This window comes from Schistocerca nitens, chromosome 1 (assembly GCF_023898315.1).
Source record: "Schistocerca nitens isolate TAMUIC-IGC-003100 chromosome 1, iqSchNite1.1, whole genome shotgun sequence".
In the NCBI taxonomy this organism is placed as follows: Eukaryota; Metazoa; Arthropoda; class Insecta; order Orthoptera; family Acrididae; genus Schistocerca; species Schistocerca nitens.
Genome location: NC_064614.1, coordinates 341,901,178 through 341,925,987, shown reverse-complemented (window position 1 = coordinate 341,925,987; position 24,810 = coordinate 341,901,178). Strand labels below are relative to the sequence as shown.

At 42.7% G+C, this 24,810-nt stretch overlaps 1 protein-coding gene across 1 annotated transcript in view; it reads left to right on the top strand.

The window, feature by feature from the left end:
• LOC126248669 (uncharacterized) overlaps positions 1–24,810 on the top strand; it is a 239,137-nt gene that overhangs the window by 79,738 nt on the left and 134,589 nt on the right. Inside the window, exon 2 of the mRNA XM_049949899.1 lies at positions 7,789–7,922. Within this exon, the coding sequence (XP_049805856.1) occupies positions 7,789–7,922 (134 nt within the window). The remainder of the gene's footprint in view (positions 1–7,788; positions 7,923–24,810) is intronic.

Sequence of the window (24,810 nt, the reverse complement as noted above, 5' to 3'; positions counted from 1 at the left end):
TCTTCAGTTTTAATCTACAGGTCATAACCAATAGATTGTGGTCAGAGTCCACATCTGCCCCTGGAAAAGTCTTACAATTTAAAACCTGGTTCCTAAATCTCTGTCTTACCATTATATAATCAATCTGATACCTTTTAGTATCTCCAGGGTTCTTCCATGTATACAACCTTCTATCATGATTCTTAAACCAAGTGTTAGCTATGATTAAACTGTGCTCTGTGCAAAATTCTACCAGGCGGCTTCCTCTTTCATTTCTTAGCCCCAATCCATATTCACCTACTACGTTTCCTTCTCTCCCTTTTCCTACACTCGAATTCCAGTCTCCCATGACTATTAAATTTTCGTCTCCCTTCACAATCTGAATAATTTCTTTTATTTCATCATACATTTCTTCAATTTCTTCGTCATCTGCAGAGCTAGTTGGCATATAAACTTGTACCACTGTAGTAGGTGTGGGCTTCGTATCTATCTTGGCCACAATAATGCGTTCACTAAGCTGTTTGTAGTAGCTTACCCGCGTTCCTATGTTCCTATTCATTATTAAACCTACTCCTGCATTACCCCTATTTGACTTTGTGTTTATAACCCTGTAGTCACCTGACCAGAAGTCTTGTTCCTCCTGCCACCGAACTTCACTAATTCCCACTATATCTAACTTTAACCTATCCATTTCCCGTTTCAAATTTTCTAACCTACCTGCCCGATTAAGGGACCTGACATTCCACGCTCCGATCCGTAGAACGCCAGTTTTCTTTCTCCTGATAACGACATCCTCTTGAGTAGTCCCCGCCCGGAGATCCGAATGGGGGACTATTTTACCTCCGGAATATTTTACCCAAGAGGACGCCATCATCATTTAATCATACAGTAAAGCTGCATGCCCTCGGGAAAAATTACGGCCGTAGTTTCCCCTTGCTTTCAGCCGTTCGCAGTACCAGCACAGCAAGGCCGTTTTGGTTATTGTTACAAGGCCAGATCAGTCAATCATCCAGACTGTTGCCCTTGCAACTACTGAAATGGCTGCTGCCCCTCTTCAGGAACCACATGTTTGTCTGGCCTCTCAGCAGATACCCCTCCGTTGTGGTTGTACCTACGGTACGGCTATCTGTATCGATGAGGCACGCAAGCCTCCCCACCAACGGCAAGGTCCATGGTTCATGGGGGGGGGGGGTTTATGGGATATAATCGATAAATCAGTTGGTGCGCAAAATGCTGCGCCGGCACACTTTCGCAATTATGGACGGCTACAGTGGCAGCATGGCTTAATATCTCTGCAGGGGAAAGCCAAAGATTTGTTGAGTCCATACCACGGCGAGTTGCTGCACTCGCCGGCAAAAAGTGGTACCACACGATAGTATGAGGTATCACATGGCTTCTGTCACGTCAGTGTATGTACCCTTCGGGGGCTGGTGCAGACTTGTGTATGACAGACGTGTTGCTTAACACCAGCTTAACACACGAGTTATTGATTTTGTTAGCTTTGACCAGCAGATCTGGAATTAGAAGCCTGGCTGGACCAGCTACGCTGATCCGGCCTTCGCTTATTCGTGGATTCACAAATTTGTATTCGCGTCTGGAAGAGTGTCGTCGGAATGTGGATCCTATTTCGCTGCGCTCTACGCTCTACGACATCCGCGCCGCTACCGTCCTACGCTTTACGTGACTGTGTCAGACTGCACGGCAGGCGAGCAGGAAGACGCTGCCACTTGAGGAGATGGACGGAGCTACTGCTGCCGCCTTATCGGAGAGCGCCGGTGGCACTGCCTCCACCGTCGGCGGGGATTGCCCGCGGAAATGGAACGATTTAGTGGTGGCGCGCGTCCCCGCTGTATCCGCTCGCGCGATCGGACGCCTGCCACTCCTGCCTCAGCGCCAGCTGTCCCGCCCTCTCTCCTCCTATTCTCGCAGACACACTCGCCCAAAATTCCAGGCACCGACCCCATCTTGCGGAACATTCTCTTGCTTCCTCCGCTGCAGGACTTTCACCGTTTCCGGGCTTAATCCTCTGTTAATTAACGCGGATTCCGCGTAGCTCTTCCACTTTTGCCGACTGGGCGAGCAGGGCGCTTTAGACTCGACCTTCTTTGCATTGAGATATCTGGTGCTCCAGTAACTTCATTTGCAGAAACTTTACACTTCATTCTTACGCAACCCAGCCTGTCAAAACGCTATTCGCCCAGTGTCGTTAACAATACAGCGGCCAAATGGAAATGTAGTTATCGCTCTTAAATTCATTACGTCAATCCTTCAGTTACTGAATTTCTTATCTAAGTTTATTACACAAAGGTTACTGCTTCTGCACCAGAGTCTGAAGTTCACCTTTCCATCCTGTTAAGTCTGATTCTGATTATAATTAACCTTCCGTCGACTGAGAATTCGAGTAGCGGCAGCTCTACCCTTAAATATTATTATATTGGCCCTAACAGGTATCACCGTTCAGATCGCCGTAACAGCGGTGCCCAGTTAGTGCAGACCACTAACCCCACCCCCGATTCTTTAAAGCATCCAGCACTAGATAAGTACAGTCTGAGTAATTTGCGCTCCGTTTTAAGAGAACCTAGTTTTTCACACACCTCAATGTTTATGACGTCATATCTCACGAACCGTGTATCGTACAGTGATACAAAGGGCGTTCGATAACTAACGCAAAACATTCTTTTTCTATACCAATTTCCGTTGTAAAAGAGCAGAATTTGTCGTGGGACATGGTGGAATAATTTCCGCTTCAGTTCTTATAGTTTCATGAAGTTCCAACAGGTGGCGACGCTTTACATAGCCTTCAAAATGGCCTCTGTAATGGAGGTGAGTTCCAAACAGAAATCTGTCATTGAGTTTTTTTTAGCGAAAACCCAGAGCATCAAAGATATTCATATACACTTGAATAATGTCTACAGAGACTTGGCCAGTCAACAAAAGTACAGGGAGTCGTTGGGCGAGGCATCTGTCACCATCGCAACAAGGTTGCGCCAACGCTTCCGATCTCCCGCTTGCTGGCCGGCTGCAGCAACTGTGACTCCTGCAGTGGTGGAACGTGCGGGCACATTCATTCGTGGTGATCGACATCTTGCAATAAAACACCTCACTGTTCAACTGGACGTCTCTGCTGGTAGTGCTCACAGACTCTCAACCATCTGAGGTACTCAAAAGTGTGTGCCCGCTGGGGTTCCCACCGCCTGGCAGAAGACCATAGATAACGACGAAGATCCGTCTGTGCAGAATTGCTTGCGCACTAGGAAACTAATGGTGATAATTTTTTGTCGAACATCGTCACAGGCGATCAAACATACGTTCATAATCTCGAACCGGAAAAAAACGGCAATCCATGGAGTGGTGCCACACCGCCTCTCCTTCGAAGATAAAGTTCAAAGCCACACACTCAGTCGGTAATGTTATGGCGACGGTATTCCGGAAGAGTGGGGAATAATATAGTGTAGTGGAGTCTCGAATGAAACTAACCTGCTTTAGGTGAAAGATGTTAAATTACTTACTGAACGCCCCTCGTATAATTTTGCAGGTAGATTAAGATATATATGTCCATGCTGCCGGCAGAGTATATCTCGAATGGAGTTAGTAATAAAAAGAAGGTAATAAATTAAAACGTCATGACTGACACTGAAGTTTTGCTACATGGGCAGCGAAAATTTGGTAATATACATTTTTCCTTTCGTTATTTTGTGTGTTTGTGGGGGGAGGGGGTCGTCATTTGAGAATAAGTTGCACCTACCTCGTACCGTATGAATAAGTGATGCTGCAGTCGCTGAAGCTGTATCGGTATGGCATATTCACTTTCTTGAATGTTATGTTATTTCTCTTAAAATTATTGAAGAAGCTAAATGACTGCTCGATCGCTGTAATATAGCAATTTCTGGAAATCTAATGTATGTGGAACGTTTCAAGGTGGAAAGCTTAGACGGGATGGAGATTAAACGCTGAGACAGTCGTTTCACTAATGTAAGATCTCATAGTCGGTGAATGGCTGATGGTTTTTTACTGTAACAAGTTAGACGTACTATGCCCTCATACTGTTATTATTTATATACTCCTCCTTCCACAGCACTATTTACATAATGGACTTTTCAAACTGTAACATACTTTCCCAGTAGCATATACTTCAAACTCGACCTTCAACGGTCTGCGTCCGTTTTACACCACTTTGCACACAGATAATTAATTATTATAATTCGTTACTATTGCTTTACTGTTTCTCGTACATCATGCCACTAAATAAGCCAACAAACGACGTGACGTTACTGTCCACTCAACTATCCTCTCCCTGTCCCTCTTATTTTACATTCATTTTAATTTGTATGGGGATAGCGCTTCTATAACAGAAAATTCAACATATACATTATTTTACATGTATTTACTTATGTTACATAACACAGATTGTACAAATGAAAGAAAGGAAAAAAACAATCAATATTTAACCAAAGAAAATTCCACTGCAGTAAAGTGTCGCGTTGTGCTCTACCAAAATATGGTTCAGTAGTTTTGGTATGCACTACATGAATGGCGCAGTAAATGGTAGGAGTACTGGATATATTGGTAAAACTGGTAGGGAAAGAAACATAAATTAATTTGTATGAAGGAAAATGGGAACCAAAGACTTTACTTTGTTTTGTTGTTTTTTTTTCAGGTAATTAGAACTGCACATTATTCAGTGTTAGTCCATTTTGCATTTTATATCCTTATCGAATAAAAATTAGTTGTTCGCATAACTTCTGTACTTTTATATAAGCAAAGCAGTTACTTATGATGTGTGGACAGTTTACATGCACAAATATAAAATTATAGCCGGCCGTAGTGGCCGTTCGAATCCTGCCTGGGGCATGGATGTGTGTGATGTCCTTAGGTTAGTTAGGTTCAAGTAGTTCTAAGTTCAGGGGACTGATGACCTCAGCTGTTAAGTCCCATAGTGCTCAGAGCCATTTGAGCTATAAAATTATGTATAATTATTGTTGTCATTTTGTACTCAATGGAACGTTCTTCATCATGAGCAAAGGCAGGAGTTTCATGTTATTATTGATAAATGCGAAAGTTTTTATGAATAACAGCAACATGTTTTATATAAGTTCAACGAAGTATTGAAGCATTCTTTGATATATTGAAATGTCCCCTTAGAAAAGTTAATGAATTACTGTGCTGGTAAACCCCTTACGTTATTTGATTTTCAAACAGCTGAGCAAAACCGACACACAATATTTTTAGCGCAACGCAATCTGACTATCAATAATCCCTACAAAAGAATGGCCCTGACTAACATTAACCTATATCTTTCACAAATCACTTACCTCACAAAAATCTTTGTTACTCGAACTACTGCAATACATTGAGCGCCAATACTGCCAGCTCAATAAAAGATTCTAACTACTGAAGGCACTAACTACTGATAGACATACTTAGCAAATGAAAGATTTTGATAGTGAACAATCAATGTATTTACCTTAATAGTGTTCAAAAGTCATAATACACTCCTGGAAATTGAAATAAGAACACCGTGAATTCATTGTCCCAGGAAGGGGAAACTTTATTGACACATTCCTGGGGTCAGATACATCACATGATCACACTGACAGAACCACAGGCACATAGACACAGGCAACAGAGCTTGCACAATGTCGGCATTAGTACAGTGTATATCCACCTTTCGCAGCAATGCAGGCTGCTATTCTCCCATGGAGACGATCGTAGAGATGCTGGATGTAGTCCTGTGGAACGGCTTGCCATGCCATTTCCACCTGGCGCCTCAGTTGGACCAGCGTTCGTGCTGGACGTGCAGACCGCGTGAGACGACGCTTCATCCAGTCCCAAACATGCTCAATGGGGGACAGATCCGGAGATCTTGCTGGCCAGGGTAGTTGACTTACACCTTCTAGAGCACGTTGGGTGGCACGGGATACATGCGGACGTGCATTGTCCTGTTGGAACAGCAAGTTCCCTTGCCGGTCTAGGAATGGTAGAACGATGGGTTCGATGACGGTTTGGATGTACCGTGCACTATTCAGTGTCCCCTCGACGATCACCAGTGGTGTACGGCCAGTGTAGGAGATCGCTTCCCACACCATGATGCCGGGTGTTGGCCCTGTGTGCCTCGGTCGTATGCAGTCCTGATTGTGGCGCTCACCTGCACGGCGCCAAACACGCATACGACCATCATTGGCACCAAGGCAGAAGCGACTCTCATCGCTGAAGACGACACGTCTCCATTCGTCCCTCCATTCATGCCTGTCGCGACACCACTGGAGGCGGGCTGCACGATGTTGGGGCGTGAGCGGAAGACGGCCTAACGGTGTGCGGGACCGTAGCCCAGCTTCATGGAGACGGTTGCGAATGGTCCTCGCCGATACCCCAGGAGCAACAGTGTCCCTAATTTGCTGGGAAGTGGCGGTGCGGTCCCCTACGGCACTGCGTAGGATCCTACGGTCTTGGCGTGCATCCGCGCGTCGCTGCGGTCCGGTCCCAGGTCGACGGGCACGTGCACCTTCCGCCGACCACTGGCGACAACATCGATGTACTGTGGAGACCTCACGCCCCACGTGTTGAGCAATTCGGCGGTACGTCCACCCGGCCTCCCGCATGCCCACTATACGCCCTCGCTCAAAGTCCGTCAACTGCACATACGGTTCACGTCCACGCTGTCGCGGCATGCTACCAGTGTTAAAGACTGCGATGGAGCTCCGTATGCCACGGCAAACTGGCTGACACTGACGGCGGCGGTGCACAAATGCTGCGCAGCTAGCGCCATTCGACGGCCAACACCGCGGTTCCTGGTGTGTCCGCTGTGCCGTGCGTGTGATCATTGCTTGTACAGCCCTCTCGCAGTGTCCGGAGCAAGTATGGTGGGTCTGACACACCGGTGTCAATGTGTTCTTTTTTCCATTTCCAGGAGTGTATATACATCACTTCATGACATCCAATCTTACAAATTTACTGTCTCTGATGGACACACGTCCAGATCATCCGCTCTCAAAACTCCGCCATCTCTCTCCCCACATCCACCACTACGCAACGCTACGCGCTGTTGACATTCAACTGCCCAACACTACAATAGCGAATATTCCAACAATGCCAACTAGCCACAGACTACACACAGCACAGTCATACAGAGCGCTACGTGGCGTTACCAACATAAAAACCTAAACAGCCTACTTACATAGCCCCCATGCTCCCCACAAAAAATTTTACGAATTGTTTTGGGCAGTGGCCAATACAGATTTGAAAAAATTTTTCATAATTACAATAACAAAGAAATCAAATGCACACACTTTTTACCAGCACAGTAGTTCACTAATTTTTCTAAGGGGACGTTTCAATATTTTAATTTAGCCTTTTGTTGATGAAGCTGCGTTTTCTAGAGATATATGATAAAACTGTATTGTTTTCTTTATTTTTACTACAAAAACCCCTGTGTTTCACGTTAAAAATCTACAATGTTCGCTGATCTCATATGTAATGGATGCGATCGTTACGATGTAACGCCAGTTAAGTACGCAACACACTTAATGTACAGGTAATGCTGGTACGATCTTAACTGGCCAAAGCTGCTAGGAAAACTACCGTAGTCTACGCTAACTTACTGTAGTTTACGGTAGCCTGCGGTAGTTTTACAGCTCTAGTAAAGTATGTTCACTGTGATTGCCCAATATCTTGTGTTGATTTATAGCACCCGACGAACAATAGTAGAGCGTGCTGAACTGGCGTTTGTATACGATAGGGTTGAATTTACGATAGCAGAAGTATAGCCGCAGTGAGTGTATCGTCTAGCGCGTACCTGGCTTCGTGTTGCAGCGGGAGGTCCTGCAGCGGGATGTGGACCGAGAGCGGCGGCTGCGCCTGGACACCGAGGCGCGCCTGCGGGACTGTACGGCAGAGGCTGAGCGCTGCCGCGCGCGCCTGCACGCCCTCCAGAGGGAGCTCTCCCGGTAAGCCCAACCAACCACCGTACTGTCTCTGATGGACACACGTCCAGATCATCCGCTCTCAAAACTCCGCCATCTCTCTGCCCACATCCACCACATATTCGTTACACTGCGTGTGCAGCATATCCGAGCTACTCTCGCTGATATGATATCATGCAGTTGAAGTTTCATTGATTTCATCTCCATTGTCCATAAATTTCATTATAACAGATCTAGTTCAATTGACCGTTTTTTGGCAATGTGTAGCCGATACGGCTCTGTCGAGTAGACATTCAAAAACACACTACAACATCTCTACTCGTCAATACTGCCGAAAACGTGATGATGTGATCCAGTTGTATCAGCTGGACATTTCACACGGCCATTCCAAGTAGCCTTGCAGCTTCTATACATGTGTCCCCTATGCAGAATGTTTCAAACACTCTTAGATCCATTGATAGCTCATATCTTGACTGCAGTGAGGATCGCTACAAATGATTAATATAGAAAAGCCCTTGCCGGCCGCTGGTGGCCGAGCGGTTCTGGCGCTACAGTCTGGAACCGCGCGACCGCTACGGTCGCAGGTTCGAATCCTGCCTCGGGCATGGATGTGTGTGATGTCCTTAGGTTAGTTAGGTTTAAGTAGTTCTAAGTTCTAGGGGACTTATGACCTCAGCAGTTGAGTCCCATAGTGCTCAGAGCCATTTGAACCATTTTTGAAAAGCCCTTTTATTTGGCATCAGATACATATAAAGGCTGATTCAGCTGCCCCTGCCCATGGGTTTTACACAACCTACGACGCCTTAAAATAACAGATACAAGATTTTCATTTTTCCTGGCTCACTACAAGTAAACAGTCCTACAGAAATTATGAATAGCATCTTTTTATTAAGAAATTTAATGTAGCTAAATTTTGTACTGGGATTTACTTTTGCTAGAGGCCATAATTTTCTAATTAGTCAAGAGAAACGCGCAAAAGTGGCTTTCAAACGCGTTTTTCTTGAGTAACTCGAAAACCATGGCATCCAGCGCAAACACATCCCAGTACAAAATTTAACTACATTACATTTCCTATGAAAAGGTCCTGTAAATTTCTTTTAGGACCAAGAGTTTGCATGTAATGGGTGAAAAAATACGAAAATCTGGCGCATGGTTTTTGAAGGCATTGCAGGCTGCATAAAACCTACTGTTAGGAGAAGCAGAATCGCCCTCTGTTGCGAGTATGTAAATACATTATATATATAATGTAATTATTTATATAATGTGTGTACCATTTGTATTTGCATCCACTTTGCTTTATAATCATATATAGTTGTAACAAAAATAAATAAAATCAGTTACTATTTACAACACATGTCCGTTGTTTCTCCATGCACATTCACCCTCAGACATGCCTTAGAGTTCGGTAGTTCTGGGGTCTATAAGTACATAGAATAAGTATAACATACAGCTGATACCAAATGAAAAAGCTTTTGTATAAAAGAAATGATAATTAAATCAAGACCCAAAGCTGTCGACAGGCATTGATATACATCAACAGGGACGGTTGAAAATGTGTAACCCAATCGGGACTCGAACCCAGGATCTCCTACTTACGTGGCAGACGTTCTATCCATCTTTCTTTTTTTGCATTTTGTTCCTTATTGTTCATTATGTTTGGTCGTAGCGGACGTCACATGACATCCGTTGAAGTTCGTTGTTTATCCCTTCGCTCAGTTTTTATTTATTACAGAGAGCAGCCAGCTCTTTGACCGAGCACGCTGAGCTACCTTGCCGGTCATCAGTCTGAGCCACTGAGGACACACAGGATAGTGTGACTGCAGGGATTTATCCCTTGCACGCTCCCCGTGAGACCCACAGTCCCAACTTAATGTCCACACACTACATTCGTAGTGCCCCTGCTCATTACACTCATTACTCGCGGGAGACAATCATACCGAGTCCCGTAAGAGCTCGGGCAATGCGTGTCCGAAAGAACAGATACCATCTTCATATATAGTTAAAGCTAACCGGCCACTGACCTCCTTCTGTGCTGGATGCACACACATTGCCCGAACTCTTTACGGGACTCGGTATGATTGCCGCGAATAATGAGTGTAATGGGCAGGGGAACTACGAATGTAATGTGTGGACATTAAGCTGGGAACGTGGGTATCACAGGGAGCGTGCAAGGGATAAATCCCTGCAGTCGCACTATCCTCTGTGCCCACCGTGGCTCAGATGGATAGAGCGTCTGCCATATAAGCGGGTTCGAGTCCCGGTTGGGGCACACATTTTCGACTGTCCACGCCTGTCGACAGCCTAGGGTCTTGATTTAATAATCATTTCATTCTAAGAGAGCCGCATGGTCACCATGTCCAAAAGAACAGATACCATCTTCACATATCTTCTATAAATGTCTCTCAGCTGTAGCTAGTTACCTACACAATGTTTTTATTTTTTAAATGTGTAATGGGCTGCTTGCCTTTTGACAATGAGTATTCTGATATTTTTTAGGAGCGCCAACACACTTTATATTTATCACGAGAAGTCTTCTTGTGTAACGTGTACCATTCATATTCACAATCCCTTTGAATCATAATCACAGGCAGTTGTAATATTAATAAAAGAAATCAGTACTATTTACAGCTTGCACACCCTCTTTCTCCATGCGTGTTCACTCTGACACCTTAGACAAGCCGTCGTGTCATGCAGTTCTAGTGTTTATATTTTCAAGTGTTAGCCACGTGCTAGAAAGGCAACGCTTCCTTATAATGAGTATTCTGAGAGACGATAAACGTATTTTCCAAGGACCTAGTGCCTGATCACGAGGCAGTAAGTGTCGTGCAATTGAATTTATCTCATATTGCAATTTCGATATACCACATAACTTGGCTGGAATGACTTTCTCGCAATAAACCAGCATCAAGTTTCAGATTTAGCAGGTATCAACATAAGACCAGTTAGCGACAAATATTAAAACAGTTTAAACGACGGTTTGCTTGTAATGAGAACCAACCATTTTCCCTTTGACAGGAAGCATCGCATTTAACACCACTTTAACAATTTTTGTTTGGGCTTGACTCTACCTACCACGAAAACGAAACTGCGCATGTATTTAAAAACACCATAGAAAAAGCACCCCACGACTCGGCCGTTGGACGTCCTGTATGTTCATTGTGATCCCTATTCAGTACTCCCTATCCCATCCTGCCTGTACTATAGTGTATGATTACCATCTCCGAGATCACACATCACACCGAAACATCAAATTTGATAGCCGTAGCAAACATAAAAATCCTGCAGCACGTGGGGAAATGAGACAACTTAGTGTTACAATGTGTAGCACTACACTTGTATGTAGACGTAGTGTAGCTATAGCTACAAGAAAACAGTTCACAGTCGTTCTGAAGGGACAACAGCTAGTTTAGCAATATTGTCGACGTTTCCAGAAAATCTTACCTACTAAGGCTTTCGCCCAAATTAAATTAAGGAATCGAATTAACTCTGTTGAACCACAGAGGGTTCACAGTTGTCACGCAACGCATTATAAAAACGCAACGGATTATAAAAAAAATTGTCACCCAGTTATTATTCATGATGACACCGAAACAAAATGTGATGAACTAAATGTTACCTTGAGAAATTGTTTCACGACGTTTCCTGGTGAGCCATTAAATTCGCACCCTATTGGGAACATCTGCTTTAGGGAACAGGTGAGGCACCTTATTATGTGTACGAGGTGTGGCTATAAAGTAACGGGACTATTGCTATAAAACATTTCATTGCAAATATATATATATATATATATATATATATATATATATATATATATATACTGTTGTTATTACTCTCAGTATACTCTCTTTCTCTGTACCTACAACGCTCGATGCGAAGTTTCCCTTAATGGAAACGGTGCTGGAAGCCTTTGTTTAAGAGCTCCTTGGTGAGGCGTGCCTTTTTTCCTTTCACTCCTTCAACGGACTGAAATCTTGTTCCTTTTAATGCACATTTGACGTAGGTGAATAGATAATTGACATGTTCTGGTTCAATAGAATGATGTGGGTGGTCTAACGCTGGGATGATGTACTTCGCTAGAAACCTCTTAACATACAACGCGATATGGGCAGGTGCGTTGTCTGGATACAGAACACATTATTTGTTCTTCACCAGTTCGGGTCGTTTTTTTTCTAATTTTCTCAAGGAGTTGAGCAAGAACCTGACGGTAGTGACGTTGTTTAACGGTTTCGCCTTCAGGAAGCCAGTGAAGTTACACAATTCCATGAATATAGAAAGAAAAATCATCATAGAATATTGATTTTTTTTAATGCGAGTTTTCTTTCGCTCTCGGTGAAGCTTGTAAATTTAAATGTATGGATAGGTTCTTATTTCCTGGATAATAAGTGAAAGGACCAAGATTTATCACATATCATTCTTTCTAAGAAATTAGGATCATTTTCAGGGATAGCCAAAGTGTCAGTAAAAACATTTTACGATCTTCTTTTCGTTCGAACGTGGTAATTTTCGGCACCGGTTTCGCAAACACTTTATGATGTTTCAGCAATCGATCGAATACTCAGCTGATGGTCAGATCGAATCATTTTACTTATTTTTTCGACATTTTCATTTGGTTTTGATGTTGAGGGGCCTTCCTGGCTAAGGTCATCTTCAACTTCATCTCGGCCGTCTAGGAAACACTTGAACCACTCAAAACTCGCGTACACGATAAACAGTCTTCGCAATCGCTTCTTTTAATAAAAGATCATTTTCAATAGCAGTTGTTTTCACGTTTCACATGAAACTTCATGACAATTCGCTGTTCTGATATTACACTTACTATTTTTCCGAAAAAAAAAACAACTCTTAGGCAAACGAAGGCCTCGGCCTCACTGATCTGTCTCGGCACCGGAGAGACAACATTCGATTGAGGGGGCTTACAATTATTGGTCGTTTATCTTCTGTTCATACATCTTAATACATAATCTGTGACAAAATGAGTCCCATTGTTTTATAGCCAAACCTCGTAAGTCACCAGGGATTCTCTTCTAGCAGTAGTTTATCGTTGTTTATAGTAGCTGTGCGATTGGTTGTAAGGGCAGAGACTGTCCGATGCTTGAGAAGTGTTTCCCGTGGTGGATTCTCCTGTTTTCTCTTGAGACCGAGACTACACAAAGGAATTAAATTGCTTACGAGAATTCTAACTCTGGCCGTGCCTTCTTTGTGTAAATGAACTAGTCGATATTGCACTTGGCCCTTGCACTTGTACCGAGCGAGGTGGCGCAGTGGTTAGCACACTGGACTCGCATTCGGGAGGACGACGGTTCAATCCCGCGTCCGGCCATCCTGATTTAGGTTTTCCGTGATTTCCCTAAATCGTTTCAGGCAAATGCTGGGATGGTTCCTTTGAAAGGGCATGGCCGACTTCCTGTCCCATCCTTCCCTAATCCGATGAGACCGATGACCTTGCAGTTTGGTCTCCTTCCCCCACATCAACCAACCAGCCTAGCACTTGTAAGTTTCCTTGAACTGCTTAAACAGAACACAACTCTAAAGAAAGGTATCGCAACTATCACTTGAATGCAACGAAAAATTCTCCCCTCAAAGTACTATCATTTGTCACAAACGCTTTACCAGAAACTAAATCGATCAGCACAACTTCATGTTATACTTTCTCGGTTCATAATAAGAACAAACAGTTTCGTTGGCAAGTTGTTCCGTGGCTTCCTACAGAATTCTTCGAGACAAACAAGGACATTTGAGTTGTTCCGACGTAGTAGATCTTGAAACTGCGCAAAAAGTTTGACGGATATTTTTCATTTCTTTCCTCACTGAAGTTGTGATTCTTTCCTTTCGAGCTGGGTCGACAGTTCTGCCTGAGCCGGCGGAGAAGACCTACAGGTTCGTCGGGCAAGTGGGATCAGGGGTAATGCTTTCACGTACACCAAGAAAGCTTGGCCATAACTAACTTTTGTTCAGTGAGCGGTGTGGTACACCGGCTTAGCACACTGAAATTTTATAGGAGGCAGTGTAGTTCAAATTCTCTCCTGGGCATGCAAATTTAGGTTTCCGTGGTTTCCGTAAGCCACTTCGATAAGATTTCTTTCGATAGGCCACGGGCGATTTTTCGTTTCCGCCTAAATGAACAACTGATCACCCTCCAGTGATTACGCAGTCGGGAGGACATTTATCTTCAATATTTCTTTCTCCTTTTAAAGTTTGTTCCTAAGCCTTTCGTTATCTAGTCTGGCAGATGTTAAGGGACGCAGAAATATCGCAGTACGTTTGTTGCTACTAATGCTACCATGGCTTCGTTATTGTTCATGACGCAAACGTTATTGCAATTCTCTTTACTTTCATTGTGCTTCCTAAGGAAAATTTGCTACTCTCTGGCGTCACTTCGCGGAATATCTGTGTCACTGTCCAGTTAGTTCTCGAAATCTGCTTTTCCACACATTCGACGCGTTCTTGTTAGCATGCTTCTATGGTTCGCAAATGCCACGCCTGTCCTCTAACTGGTTAATCGCCTAGAAGAAATCTTTCACCGGAATAGGTTAATATTTACGCTAACGTGAAAATTTGCTCCCCTTTTGACATATACTGTAACAGTGTGATGGCTGGGTTCCAGTATATTGATCATTGGATGCTGTTAACTTCATTTGGCTGGAACACTCATTCTTCTATGGGGAACCGTCGGAATTGTAGCTCAAAAACTGCGAGTAAAATAACGAAAAACTCCGCTGGCGAACGCAGATGTCAGTACAATCGCCTAGTTTCAGTCATTAGGTAACAGGTTTGGTTGAATGATACGATATTTCACAAAATAGATTACTTACGAAATGCTCGGATGATCTGTTCTGGAAAACCTTACGATGTTTGTGGGTCCTTCATCATATTGGAATTACAGTATATAAGAATCGGTTGATATACTATTATATAGGACTTAGGGACCAGCATTTGGATGCGTGAAACAAAGAACATGATAAGGAATACAGGAATGGTAATAGTGGTGTCTTTCGGTGCACATGATTGCTGATGTTATTACATCCATTAACTGCTTGAATCAACACAGATGTAGTTTCTATTCATCTCTGAAAGTTTTAGATAGGAATTTACATGATCTATAAGAGGAGGAGCGCCGTACTACACGGAGAACTCTGGTGGCGGGGTTCGTGATGGTAGTGGTTGTGGCAGTTCTTCGAATACTCGAGTGTATTAACCGAACTGCCGTGGCTTAGAGACGTACAAGTTTTTAAAACTGGTTTCTATGAATTATGGCATAGTATCAAAGGAATACTGGAAGGTAAAGTGATATCGTGGTTTAAATTTTCGTTGATGTCGAGGTTACTACAGATGGAGGACAAACTCGGATTGGAGGATGGGGAAGGGAATTGGCTACGTTCCTTTCAAAGGAACCACCTCAGGTGTTCGCCTTAAGTTATCTAGAGAAATCTAAATCTGGATGGCTCGATAGGTATTTGGAGCATCGGTCCTCAGAATGCGAGTCCAGTGTCTCACCATTTGGCCACCTTTTTCGACAGAAATGTTAGTGTGTGTCTACTAACAGATAATTTCGATGAAAGAAGTTCATATCTTGTTGAACTATGGCTCAAAAATTTCACTTATCTGATTTTGCTGAGTACCTCAGGTCGATTCTGAATATTTACGATGGCTCTTCACGCAGAGGGATATTAATTGTGCCCTATCACCAATCGTAAACAGAACAAGGACAATCGAAACATATACTGAAAGAAAAGTTCCCTATGTCAATCACGTTCCAGCACGTCCATGCAGATATAGAATATTAAGGTCCCACAATCTGAGCTTTTAGCAGCTTTACAAAATTATACACTTAATCACTTATAGACGAGATACGACACTTTATACTTGTACACTGAATCTGGTTTTGTTTAGAGGTGCGTAATTGTTCTGGGCTGGAAAATATTTTCTGGGCGTCTGTCTCGGTAGCCAGGCAACAGGACGCTGGGATACGTTGCGAACTGATTTTGCAGTCGCTGTGCAATGGAATCTGCAAGTCTGATAGCCGCCAGTTAGGCTGTCTGCTGTATTTTTGCTTGCAGATGCTACCTGGTTATTTAGCTGAATATTCCGTTTTTAAGTAAATATTAGCTAGCGCCCACACCCCAGGAAACACAGGGGCTCTGCTGTATTGAGAGAAAACACAAGATCCTCCGTTTTGTCTATTGTTGAAAACAGACATGTAAAAACAGAACGCACAAGTTCTTATTTTAGACGAAAAAAAAAAAAACACAGCAGCTAAACAGCGTTCTCAGTAGAGAATTCTGTGCTATAACTTTTTGGTACAACTGACGAATTTCAGTACCGACCCTTTTTCGACTCTATAATTTTATGTCACGCGCGGAAGCGTGTGATTTCATGGTTCTTCTAAACTCTTCCATGCAATCGACGGATGTGAAGTTCGAGTAAAATAACTTTGGGATTGAGGCATTGCAGCGACGAGGGTATAGTGTTGCCAGCATACCGATCTTCTCTCATCCTTTTAATCCCACCTAGTAAGGTTCCCACTTTCACGAAAAATACTTAAGCCTCAGTCTTGTGAGCCATTTCTTTCACAAATAAGTTACATTTCACTAAAGTCGGATTCTGTTTTTCTTGTAACTAGGTTTACGTGATCGATAGACTTTTGGTTGCTCTGAATGGATGTTGTCAGATATATCGTAGTTGTTACTGTCTTCAGTGATTTATCACCAAGAGCGTAATCGAATGATAATTGGGCTTTCTGTTTGTTTATGTGAAATGGAATTATTTATGTTGAGGTTCAACTGCCAGTTGCTGCGCCAGGCGTCGACCAACGGCGAATCTTGCTTCTTTTCGGTACAACTTCCGTACGTAGAACTGCTTATACGCGAATAACTTCACGGAGCTGCCTAAGTAATCCTGTCACATCCTTTGTGTACATAGTGAAGAGAACGGTACTACAGTGCTCATTTGGTGCGCGTTTGGAGCTACACTTGCACCTAATCGGTTCTCGCCTTTACGGACGACGCGTTGATTTCTGTCTACTGCGACCCTCTGAATGGAACCTAGAAGTCGAAGAACTTCTTTCACTAAGCGTCAGTGTGGATCCGTCTGGAATACTGCAAGGAACACTGAATCAACTTGGACATTATTATTTACGTTCCCCAGGTTGTCCATATCTCGCTCGAAGAGAGACACTATAGTTTCACAAGATCTCTGTTTTCGGAAACCGTATTGATACCCTCATGGAGATCTTCGTTCTCCAAAAAGGCCGGTAATACGCATGCATAGAAAGTGACCCATAATTCTATAATAGAACGGCCAGTGATAATAGGCCTACAACTATGCCACTTATTGAACACGAGAATTATCTTTGGTTTGGTGATTCATGATACTGCTGTTTTACATAACATTGCGTAACGTTTCTAGCAGACAAGGAGAGTCGACAGTGGAGTATTATGTGGCGATATCGATTTATCCTAAGTCGTTCTTAGCCATCCAGTTATCATCTGCCCAACAAGAAGACACGATGAAAAACTACCCACGCTATAAATAACACACTTGGCACTAATTACATGAATAGCACAAGCAAAATGGCCAGAATGATTTTGTACCTTTGTTACTGTGGTACATATTATACGGCACCGCTCATGTTTTGATACAGAACTTGAAAAATATTGGATGCTTTCTCAACGGACTCACGCAACAATTTTTGAATAACTACTGTTAGCTGAATACACGCTTGAGAATCCTTTAGTGTCTCGAAATGTGATGTACAACAACTGATAAAATCAAATGTAGTTGCTACACTCCGCTAACACGTTATCGGATAACTTAATGCAGAGCGCAACTACCACACAATCTATGCAGACGCTGAGTAATGAATACCAACCATAAAGCACCACTTCGACTGACGATACCCTATAACATGAAATTAACCTATTGCCTAAAGGTCACAGGACAATTTTCGAAATGAATAGAGATAAAATCCCACTTTATTAGTGATTTCTTTAAAAGTACCTGTTTGTCGTGTCCTGTTGCTTAATTGATCTCTGTGCCTTCTGTAACATGATTTACAGAGACATGAGTGACAAGAGCCACAACAGTGAGAAAAGGGAGTAGGAGGAGTGAGAGGAATTTTTCTTTGTGTGCTTGTTTATTTTGTGTATTTTTCCATTTAACATTATTTATGTTACCGGTATCTGAAATATGCAGTTTTTATGTTTGTGTGTAAATGTCGTACAAGTACCTGTTTTGCAATTCCAGAGAAATTAATATCAACGTGTAATCAGAGGAATAGAGAAATGGAGACAGTTGAAGGAGAGCAGTTTGATGGACTGATTAGTGATTCGAATCGCGCAAAGGCACAAAAAGTTACAGTAGATCACACTCAAAATTCCTTATTTCCGGAAGGCTTTTGACACTACCACACAAGCGGCTCGTAGTGAAATGGCGTGCTTATGGAATATTGTCTCAGTTATGTGACTGGATCTGTGATTTCCTGTCAGAGAGGTCACAGTTCGTAGTAATTGACGGAAAGTCATCGAGTAAAACAGAAGTGATTTCTGCCGTTCCCCATTGTAGTGTTATAGGCCGTTTGCTGTTCCTTGTCTATATAAACGATTTGGGAGACAATCTGAGCAGCCGTATTCGGTTGTTTGCAGATGACGCTGTCGTTTATCGACTAATAAAGTCTTCAGAAGATCAAAACAAACTGCAAAACAATTTAGTAGAAATATCGAAATGGTGCGAAAAGTGGCAGTTGACCTTAAATAACGAAAAGTGTGAGGTCATCCACATGAGTGCTAAAAGGAACTCGATAAACTTCGGTTACACGATAAATCAGTCTTATCTAAAAGCCGTAAATTCAACTAAATACCTAGGTATTACAGTTACGAACAACTTAAATTGGAAGGAACACATAGAAAATGTTGTGGGGAAGGCTAACCAAAGACTGCGTTTTTTTGGCAGAACACTTAGAAAATGTAACAGAACTAATAAGGAGGCTGCCTACACTACGCTTATCCGTCCTCTTTCATAATACTGCTGCGCGGTGTGGAATCCTTACCAGCTAGGACTGACGGAGTACATCGAAAAAGTTCAAAGAAAGGCAGCACGTTTTGTATTATCGCGAAATATGGGAGAGAGTGTCACAGAAACGATACAGGATTTGGGCTGGACATTATTAAAAGAAAGGCGTTTTTCGTTGCGACGTAATCTTCTCACAATATTCCAATCACCACCTTTCTCCTCCGAATGCGAAAATATTTTGTTGACACCGACTTACATAGGGAGGAACGATCACCAAGATAAAATAAGGGAAATCGGAGCTCGTATGGAAAGATATAGGTGTTCATTCTTTCCGCGCGCTGTACGAGATTGGAATAATAGAGAATTGTGAAGGTGGTTCGATGAACCCTCTGCCAGGCACTAAAATGTGATTTGCAGAGTATCCCTGTAGATGTAGATGTAGATGTAGATGAAATACATGTCACGCGCATATTCCTTTTAGCGTGGAGGAACCCTTCATTGGCTCGGTAGTGAAACGAGTGTTTTAATCGGAGAAGGGAACAGATCAGCAGCATCAGAAAGAACATTCGTCCTTGCAGCTCAGAAGAAGAAAATGTTAATGTGGTAATAGTTAACTGCAGGAGCGTCCACCGTGAAGTCTCAAAATTAGTCTTACTAATGGCAGTACTGTCCCCATAGTATTAGAAATACAACCCTGACTGAAACCAGTAGTGAATAGCAGGGAAATATTAAATTCCGATTAGACTGTATAAGGATACACTGAATTCCAGTAGTGGCTGCTTATGTAGTGCCGCAAAGAACTCAAGAATATTTAGTGGGGTTAGTACAGATTTCGAATGCGAAGTAATCTGGATGAAGGTAAGAGGCTCAGGTAGGTTAAACATGGTGAAAATATTCTTTATCGGCCACCTGCCTCAGATGGTAGAACATTTCAAAGAAAACTTGTGGAATATCGCGAGAAAATTTTCTGTTCGCGGCTTTTAACAGGGGAGGAATTTCAGCTACCCAGCTATGGAATGAGAAAGCCATGCTCCTAAAAAGAGTACCAAAAAAGTGGAATTGTGACATTATTCTGAACGTCTTTTATAAAAATTACCTTGTGAAATGTCTTGGAGAACTGATTCAAGAGAGTAATGTCTAGGTATCCTGGTAACAAACAGACCGAAACCTTTGGATTTAGTTACCGTACAGGAGAAAATCAGTGACCATTGGCTTTGTAAGTGTAAATATGAATGTTACGCTTAGAAAGTATGGAAATAAACAAGTGGCATATTACCACTAGCTTCCTCGGTACTTAGCTGGTGAGTATTTGTAGATAAAATTCGGAAGCACTGTACAGTAGACTTTAGACGTATGTGTTGATAAAGACTGCGAGGGACCTCGTACCATGGATCAATAGCCGTATTATAAAGTTACTACGAAAGGAATGAGAGCTTTATCATAGATATAAACGAAATAAAATTCTTGTTGGGAAACAAAAGCCAAAACAACAGTACGGGTGCCATGCAAGAAGCCTTCGGTTAGTATGAAAGTAAAATTTTGCAGTATGAGCTGGCGAAAATCGTTAAAAGTTTTGGTCTTACTTAAAGACAATAAACAGATAAAAAGCCATATACTGTTTCGCATTTCCTTTTACAGTCTTCTAAGTGTTATGGAGGGGATTTTGTGGATAAAGATTCGATCAGGAACCCATGTCCGGAAATGTCCAGTTTGGATATAAAATAATATTGAAGATCGGATCTCTTTCAGATCTGTACGCACGCAAACGGAGTCCCTGTTGTAATTACGACATCACGTACCATTTTCGTCCCACTGCTACAATGGCTGTGAGCAACTGGTATGTTGACAACTAGCAGGGTTGATCGTGTGCTCCACGGACACGCCGTTCTCTCCACATGAGGAGGGCGTCCTTCGTCTCGCAGAAGAGAAACCGACGATGAGTAATCGAGACATTGCCCAAGCCACTGGCTTCTGTAGAGCACACGGCTCAGAACTCATTGCTCTGGCTCTGAGCACTATGGGACTTAACTTCTGAGGTCATCAGTTCCCTAGAACTTAGAACCACTTAAACATAATTAACCTAAGGACATCACACACATCCATGCCCGAGGCAGGATTCGAACCTGCGACCATAGCGGTCGCTCGGTTCCAGACTGAAGCGCCTAGAACCGCTCGGCCACTGCGGCCGGGAACTAATTGCTTCCGATTTGTAATTACCGCGGAGGGGAAGAGTTGAAATTGATCAAATATTCATATTTATTTTGCATGTCCGCAGCTCGTGGTCGTGCGGTAGCGTTCTCGCTTCCCACGCCCGGGTTCCCGGGTTCGATTCCCGGCGGGGTTAGGGATTTTCTCTGCCTCATGATGACTGAGTGTTGTGTGCTGTCCTTAGGTTAGTTAGGTTTAAGTAGTTCTAAGTCCTAGGGGACTGATGACCATAGCTGTTAAGTCCCATAGTCCTCAGAGCCATTTGAACCATTTTTTTATTTTGCATTCAAACGGTACGTTACAGGACATAGGTTCTTCGTCAAAATTTTCTGTGTTAAGTCTCGTCTACAACCTCTAGAAGCCAATAGTAAGAATTCCGAAACACTCTGTACACAGTCACTCTTTGAATATAATAGATCGTTTTAATGAATTCAGTCTACCAAAATTGGCAAGATCGTAATACAGGTTATTCTTTCACCCAGGCATTTTTGCGTGCGGGTTTTAGGAAAGCCACAGCAAACATAAACCTGGGTAGCCGGTCAGGGATTTAAATCAGCGTCTTCCTCTCTCGAAGACGCATCAAAGGAAAAGCAAATGTACCTGATCAGATACCAGTACGATTTTTATCGATATTTTTAACAGCGGTTTATCACAGGTCGCCGAAGAAACCAAGTGTTCCAAGTGATTGGAAAAGGCACAGATCATTCTTGTTTTTTAAGAGGTTCGTCTTGACAGACATCAATAATAGGCTTATATAAGTGACAGAGATGCGTAGTGTCAAAATTGTGAAGGCCTACATTCGAAGATGTGTTAGGCAATTATTACTTCCTCCAACATACACCCAGCGATATGACCATGGCGAGATAAATCACACGAATCTGATCCCAAAAAGAAGTTTTCCAAACAATAGTTTTTCCCACGTTAACATTCGCTGTCGTCTGCTACACGCGGAATGGTGGCTTACGGAATGCAGACGAATTGCTTCTGCAAATTTTCACTATATTCATTACATTTCAAACATCGTTGGTTCAGACTATCAATGCAAATGGCGTCTCGTTTGAGATGAAATTGTTGATTTTAATATTTGTAGTACTGAAAAGGTCTCTTACTAGGAAGCATTATTTTAAGAGGGAGTCGTACTGCAGGTATAAGGCTATTTTAATTTTCTCTTGCGAGCAGCTCTCCTCTTCGTAGAGAGGAAATTACGTTCTGCGCTGAAACCAAATGCAGCCAGCCTCGTTCGGGAGTGGAGTTCAGCTATCAGAAGCAAACTCTCCTGTTTGTTTATTCCTTCGCAAAGTAGCGTTGAGTGTTCCGAGTTACAGACAACAGCAAGGAGTGATGTTACATCGGGATCACTACCGGTGGCAAAACAGCGCCACACTCTGCGTTACCCGATACGGAGAACTGGCTAATTAAAGTCTTTCTAGCCCTTTACAGTTTCTTCGTAGCAAAAGCAATTTGTAACGGTAGAATGTCTGTCGGCTACAGTTTATGGAACTTTAAACATGTCTAAAACAGTACTGCTTACATTGGTAATTAATTAAAAAATACTGGTCTAGACAACAAAGACTTCATCCTAGAGATCTTTTCGAGTATTCAGTGCCTGTATCCATTAGTGTTTGCTTCCTCATTTTTCGAATGAAAGTTGTGGAAACTGCAACAGAATTTTCGTGAAATACGTATAATTATAACAATAATTTCCGTCCCGGATATATTGCTTGTCTTTCCGTTCAAGAAGATCGCATATTTAACATACAGAACGAAACCACACTGTTGTGATGAACTTCATTTGAAATACTATATATCTCCATGACCATTCCGCAGTTCACACGTTGTGCCAGCCAGAGTGTTCATCGATCTACCTTCACACTATTTATCATTCCACTCTCGAACAGCAAGCAGGGGTGAAACCAACACTGAAATCTCGCCGTGCGACTTCTGAGTTCTCTTATTTTATTTCGATGATTATTTCTCCCTATGCAGGTTGATGACAATAAAATATTTTTGCATTCAGAGGAGAATGTTGGTGACTGAAATTTCGTGAAAAGATCTCGCCGCAACTGAAAAAGCCTTTGCTTTAATGATTGCCACCCCCAAATCGCTTATCATATCTGTGACACTCTCTCCCCTATTTCGCGATAACATAAAACGAGCTACAATTCTTTGGACTTTCGCAATTTCCTCCGTCAGTTCTACGTGGTAAGGACCTCACACCCCACACCACACACCAATACTATAGCACAGGATGGACAAGCATAGTGTAGGCAGTCTCCTTAGTGAACCTATTGCATCTTCTAAGTATGCTGCCAATGAAACGCATTCTTTGGTCGCCTTCTCCTACAAAATTTTCTACGCGATCATTTCAATTTAAGTTCCGCAAATGTTTAGTTGAATGCAGTCTTTAGATAGTGTGACTTATCGTTAACCGAAATTTAACAGATTCCTTTTAGTACTCGTATGGATGACCTCACACTTTTTGTTGTTTAGCCAACTTCTACAAAGCTATCTTATCAAAATCATTCTGCAATTGCTTTTGATCTTCTGACGACTCTGCAAGACGGTAAGTGACAGCATCATTTGCAAACAATGTAAGACACCTGCTCAGATTGTATCCTAAGTCGTTTACATGTGTTAGGCCGGCCGCGGCGGTCTCGCGGTTCTAGGCGCGCAGTCCGGAACCGTGCGACTGCTACGGTCACAGGTTCGAATCCTGCCTCGGGCATGGATGTGTGTGATGTCCTTAGGTTAGTTAGGTTTAAGTAGTTCTAAGTTCTAGGGGACTTATGACCACAGCAGTTGAGTCCCATAGTGCTCAGAGCCATTTTTACATGTGTTAGGATCCGGAGAGGACCTACAACACTTCCTTTGGGAACGCCAGATGGCACATCGTTCTGTGATTTTCGATCAATTACTACGAATTTCCTGATATTTCTGCAATCGGCGGTGTATCATTAGTTCAAATGGCTCTAAGCACTATGGGACTTAACATCTGAGGTCATCAGTCCCCTAGACTTAGAACTACTTAATCCGAACTAACATAAGGACATCACACACACATCCATGCCTGAGGCAGGATTCGAATCTGCGAATCTGCGACCGTAGCCACAGCGGCCGGTGTCGTATAATTAGTGTTTCCGCCTTGCAGTAAGGAATCTAAGAGTCAGTAAGCAAAATTAATGGCAACACAGCCATAGATTGTCCCATTTATTCACAGTAACAACGTTTTTATTGTTGTTCTTATAGTCAAATGTAAAAGTATTTTCTGCTTTCGCCTTTTATTTTTAATAATTCTACTTTCATTCAGTTTTATCTCACGAAATACACTAAGCCGCTAAGAGGAGTACTTTGAGTAACCTTGCCTGCAGCTGTTCAGGAATAACGGTGAATGAAATTATTACCTGTGATTTTGCTTTTCGGCAATATGACGACTGTGTTCTGTTTCACCTTTGTCTCTTTGTTACTCCGACCATTTACAATACAGACCGTGGCTGACATCATTGTATTGGAACCAACATCACTATTAACTGATCAGTGGTGGCATCTATTTGCAGACGACTTCTCGGATGCCATATATTCTTACATACGTGCTTCGCAAGCCGTGGTACGGTGCATGGCAGATAGTACGGTTTACCACGTGAGTCATTCCCTTTCCTGTTCCACTCGCAAATGTAATGAGGGAAAAGTATCTTTATCT